At 46.5% G+C, this 5,888-nt stretch overlaps 1 protein-coding gene across 1 annotated transcript; it reads left to right on the top strand.

Moving 5' to 3' along the window:
• Window positions 1–2,181: 2,181 nt before the first annotated feature.
• Window positions 2,182–5,257, top strand: tatdn2 (TatD DNase domain containing 2; the record flags this gene model as incomplete). The annotated part of the gene is made up of 6 exons (XM_080548581.1): window positions 2,182–2,490; window positions 2,590–3,024; window positions 3,145–4,038; window positions 4,148–4,275; window positions 4,396–4,579; window positions 5,117–5,257. 6 exons carry the CDS (start codon window positions 2,182–2,184, stop codon window positions 5,255–5,257), a joined length of 2,091 nt encoding a protein of 696 aa, XP_080404707.1.
• Between the last annotated feature and the right edge of the window lie 631 nt (window positions 5,258–5,888).

The following is a 5,888-nucleotide window of genomic DNA, read 5'->3' as shown; positions in this document are numbered from 1 at the left end:
TGCACACTGCCAGTTATCGAAGGAGGGGATTGCGCAGGTATTTATTATATTTATTATTTATTTTGATCATCATTGTCCCTGCGTTAAAATAAAAATAAAATCACGTGACACCTGTCCATCAGCGGACACGTCACTTCTCCTCCGTCACCGAAGAGAACAGTAGCACGTTTTTGATTCGCTTCTAATAAATCCAAACCTTGTTTCTGACCAGCCATCGACTGTCCTATCAAGGTTAGTACAGTAGGCCTACAACAAATGACCCTAGCCACTGCTAAGTAGATATATTATAATAATATGATTAGCTAGATGGGGACTAGCATGCTCGTTAACACGCTAACATGTCCATTAAACTGTCACGTACGCCAGCTAGCGGTAGCCTAGCATGTTGAGTGATTCCCGAAGGTCCACGTGTCCCGTGGGATTTTGTGACAGTCATACATTTATTATTGCAATATACTACTATACAAAGAGTTATTCATGATTTTATTGACTTTGAATTCACTATATCAGTACTTTGTACGCACTCATTTCCCAATACGAAAGGGAAATTCTAACTAGGCCTATATCCCCCCAAAACGGTCTGTTTCACGGGTCGGAAAATTATCGGCGGTTTTCTGCGGATTCGCTGTGTGGGTAGTTCGGCGAAATAACACGAAATAACACGGTTGCCCGGGAATAAAATTAAAAACCGTGTTCCCCACAAAACAAAGGGATCCAAAACCATTTCAATGGAAACGATCCGAGTTTCCCTTCGAATGGAGCGGACGGATGAACACGGCGGGGAAATGTTAAACACAACGAGGCGACAAAAGAAAATGTCTTTTGAAAAAGCCACATGTTCAGTGCTTGGGTCTCTGATGACCCTACTAACATACAAACTGTGAGATAGAGCACTTCAAATGTGTGTGCTAAGTATTTCAGAACACATGCGATTCAACCAGCCATTCGATTCGATTCAATTCAGCTTTCCGTGTCTTGGCCAAACTTGGATCTGACTAAAGAAAATGACCTGAAACTTTGCAGTCCATCTTTTTGGGAACGCACAGGGGCATCTTCGTCTTTGGTAACACAGGGGAACATGAACAACAGAGGACGCCGACAGCCGGACAGCACAGGGACAAGTTCAAGGTCATTTTCTTTAGTCAGATCCACGTTTGGCCAAGACACGGAAAGCTGAATTGAATCGAATCGAATGGCTTGTTGAATCGCATGTGTTCTGAGATACGCAGCACACACATTTGAAGTGCTATATCTCACAGTTTGTATGTTAGTAGGGTCATCAGAGACCCAAGCACTGAACATGTGGCTTTTTCATAATAGAAAAGATAAATCTGAGGGGGAAAATTGATCGTCGTTTTCTTGTGAGATGAAGACAGTGAAGCTTTTTGATATTGCTCCGTGGATTTGATGTAGAGTCAGAGTGACACTCAAAGTTATAGGGTTGAATACAGTTTTTGCAAGCCAATTAGTTTTCATCCTCAATGCATTTTTTCTCTTTACACTTCGACTCAATGGGTATGTTGCTGCTTTGATGTAATTTTATAAACGTTTCTAATGAATTCTTGAATTATTGTTAATAAATATTTAATGAGTAGTATGGTCGTTTGTCAAATTTGATTTGGCATTGGTAAATAAAAATAAAAGTTTACAGAGTGATAAGAGTGATAACACGTATTAGAGAGGCTATTTTGCACAGATATGAATACAGGTGTGCCTTGAGATTTTGGCTTGCCCTTTGGTGTGCCCTGGGCACTAAACGTTTGAAAACCACCCATCTAATCAACCTGCAATTTTGTACATGATCTGCAGTCGCTAGCAACGCCAATAGGCTAATTCTTCATTAGAATGTGTCCGGCTGTCGGTGTCCTCTGTTGTTCATTTCCCCCTGTGTTACCAAAGACAAAGATGCCCCTGTGCTGTCTCAAAAAGATGGACAGCAACGTTTCAGGTCATTTTCTTTAGTCAACAACTGAAGACTGTTGAGAAACGTCACTGTGCGATGGTCAAACGTAATCTTTAAAATGCCTTTAGATCTTTAGATTGCCTGATGTAAATAAAGTCCATTCATTCATTCATGTGGCTCTGTGTGTGTATCAAATTTGCTGAACCTGGAAGTTGATTTTAAGACTATTTGGCTAATTGTACGACGTGTAATTAGTTTTTCTTACCAGGGTTTAAGACATGGACAACAACAGAAATAAGGTGAAGCTCGACAGGTTACATTCCTTGGTTGCCTCCCCCACCAAGCTCCACAAGAGCAATGTTGGTAGAGCCACACCTACCCAGTGGAGTATGTCGCCCAACGAAGGGTTGAGTTCCCCGGATCCAAACGTGTCCACTGGGTCGGCTGGCCTTGGAGAACTGGAGGATATCTGTCTGGATACACCCAAGAGAAAGGACGCATCCAGTGAGCGCAACGTCTCTGCAGGCAAAATCAAGGGTTACAGGAAGTTCAGCAGAAAACTCCTCAAACCTGTCACTCCATCCAAGGTAAGTCATCTGAATTCTCCTCTTTGCCCCCTTCTCTGACATGATCACTTAATGCCCGCTTCAATATGCCTTTTCTGTTATTAGCTTGTTTTTCCTCAGGCAGTAGTCATGCCTACGTCCAAGTCTGAACCCGTGGCGAAATGTGACGTCTCCACACCGACACCTAACACTCGCGGCGGGAAGAGGAAAGACAGGAGTCCAGAGGAGGGGTCAAAAGCCATCTACTTGAAGGCTTTGACTGCTGCCATTGCTGGAAGAGGGGAGAAGAAGAAGATGACAACTCCTGCAAAAGTCTCCCCTGTGAAGAGCACCCCCTCCCTCTCCCAGAAGGCCGCAGGGAGGTGGCCGTCACTGGACACGACCGATGCGACGCCCAGTTTAAAGCTGAACGAAAGTGAGGCCGACTTCGACTTGAACTGCTGCTCACCCGGATCAGGAAGTGAGTCGGACGACGCGGCTCCAGTCGAGGAGGGCGAGCCCTGGTTCCGCCCACTCACACCGGATCGCACTGATCTTAAAACACACGACACAAGGGTGAGTTATGGACAAAAATGCTCCCTAGTATTTGCCTTGATTCCGTTATTGATCCCCTTTTGATAATGGATAACCCTCCTATCTATCATTTACCTGTCAGCACACTCTCTTCTCTCCCAGAGTGTGGTGCTCAGAGGAGACGACTCACCTGATTGGTCAGATGCTGAGGACCCCGTGGTAGTGGTGACATTTTCCCAGAATGATTATTCCACCCCCAAGCAGAGGCCAAAGAGGGAGATCTGCCACCCCACACTTCCTCCTCTGGAGTATGGGCCCAATTCTTCTCTGAAGAATTGCACTCTGATGCCCCCCAGCATCTCCCCAGGGGTCCCCAAGACATGGGGTCCCCAAGTCATGGATGAGCAAACTCCCAGAAGTGTCATCACCTCCCCGGACCCCTTTGCTCTGCCTATATACTCCTGTCAATCCCGGTCTTTTGTCCCCCGTACCCCCCCCCCTCTCGAGGGATACAGCCCCTTCTCCTCCTTCCGCCCATGTGACCGGATCCCCCGCCGGTACTCAGACGCTGGGCCCTCCCTGCCCTGCTCCTCCACGCCCTCCTGTTCCTATGACAACACCAACACCAGGAGGATGTCAGTGGGGACTGAGCCTATCTGGGCCTGCGACCCTGCGTCCCTGCGCCGGGCGACGCAGTCTGGTTTTGTAGACACGCACTGCCACCTGGACATGCTGTACGGCAAGCTGGGCTTCCGGGGAACTTTCGCACGTTTTCGGAGCCTTCACCAGAGCAGCTTCCCAGCGGAGTTCCAGGGGTGCATCGCAGACTTCTGCAACCCACGCATCACGACGAGGGAGGCGCTGTGGCAGGGCTTGCTGGGGGAGGAGCTTGTGTGGGGGGCGTTTGGGTGCCACCCCCACTTCGCAAAGGAATACTCTACTGTTCACGAGCGCAGCATCCTCGCAGCCATGCGGCACCCGAAAGCCGTGGCCTTTGGAGAGATCGGCCTGGATTACTCACACAAGAACTCCACCCCCGCGGCCAAACAGAAAGAGGTAAGCCCTGGGCTCCCGTAGAATAGCTAAGAAGTCATCCCTGACCACTTGATGTAATTATGGGGACTTGGGACAGTATGGTCTAATGGGGCCTTTTTGCCCCTTGTAGGTGTTGGAGCGGCAGCTACGTCTGGCTGTGGCCATGCAGAAGCCTCTGGTGATCCACTGCAGGGAAGCAGATGACGACTTGCTGGTGATCATGAAGAAGTGTGTGCCCAGAGACTACAAAATCCACAGGTGGGTGGGTGGGTGCGTGCGTTCGTTCGTTTACGAGTGATTGTTTGGTCTTTTGCTAGTTACCCTGTGCAGTATATGTCTTACCAGATTTCTTACCATGCTTGCTTTTTTGTTTTGCAGGCACTGTTTCACCAAAGGTTACCAGGTAATCGAGCCCTTCCTGAATGAGTTCCCCAACCTGTGTGTGGGCTTCACAGCCCTCGTCACGTACCCCAGTGCAGTCGAGGCCCGCGAGGCAGTCCGCAAGATCCCCCTCAACCGCATTGTGCTAGAGACAGACGCACCATACTTCCTTCCTCGACAGGTGTGTGCGTGCACAAACACACACACACACACGCACGTGCACACGCACAAACACACAAACACTCACTCACTTGAAAATACAATAGAAGAAAACAACAGCAGTATTTTTTATTGCAAAGTGACATCATCACATACAAGGTTCCATCTACATGCAGCGAGTGTAGTGTGTGTGTGTGTGTGTGCCTATTATAGAATACTTAAAGCTACATAATACATTCAAATTGACGTTTTGGAACCATGACATTTACGAAACACGTGTGGATCTCTGGCAGGGCCAAAGCTGCCTTTAAGTGTCTCCTATTTAAACCGTATCATCAAAAACTGAAGATAGTAAGTGAATTTGCATGATTTACAATGGAAGTTAATCTAAGGTAACGGTACGTTGTCAGGGAAAGGCCTTAGCAAACATTAGCATTAGCAAATGTCCTTGTCCATAGCAGACAGACACTTCATTACCGTGGTTATTCAAGTGAGAAATTGAGGGTAGACAGACAGAGTGCGGAAGTTAATCCCGTTTCTATGTCTGTTTTCTATCCAGGTTAGTAAAGACGTCTGTAAGTTCTCCCACCCTGGCATGGGTATACACACGCTCCGGGAGATCAGCCTACTGAGAGGAGAGAGCATAGCCACGGTGCTCAAAACTGTCAGACAGAACACCACTCAGCTGTACGGCATATAACCGCGGAAACGAGCAGCGTTCGCCATGGAGACCAGTAACCATGACTACCGTGACACATCGACGCACCCATGGATACGCGTAAGGTGAAGCAGGGATGGAGTAGAATAAGGGTCAGACACAGAGACTTTGTCTACAAACAAATAAACTGTATATATTTTCAAAGCCGGCTCTGTTTACAGCCTTTGGTCGGTGTGTGGCATGTATTGTTCTTTTAATAATTTGTGTGTATATTATGACAAAAACATGTTGTTGAACCGGTTTAGGAATCAGAATCAGAATCTCTCCCGTTGAGAAAAATTTGTTTGTTTCGTTCTAGTTTTATATCCTATATCCCTGTTCTGCATTGATTTTACTCTTATGTGCTTGTCTGTTTTGAAATGGTTTGGTTTGATACAGCGATGTATAAGCCTTGTTTTTCTTGGTTATGACTATTACATGATGTTATGATCATGCAGTCATTAAAAAGCTTATTTTTACTTTCTCCTGGTGTTTTGTGTCATTTTGTATACGAGAGTTTCTCTGAATAATATTATACCCTTATACATTATACAGTATATACTATATATGAACCCTTTATTAGGTGCACTATACTAATACTGGGAAGGGCCTCCCTTTGCTCTCAAAACAATCT

The sequence above is a fragment of the Nansenia antarctica genome (assembly GCF_963989245.1).
Source record: "Nansenia antarctica genome assembly, chromosome: 18".
In the NCBI taxonomy this organism is placed as follows: Eukaryota; Metazoa; Chordata; class Actinopteri; order Argentiniformes; family Microstomatidae; genus Nansenia; species Nansenia antarctica.
Note: the sequence above shows the minus strand (reverse complement) of the source record. Positions and strands in the feature narration are given on the sequence as shown.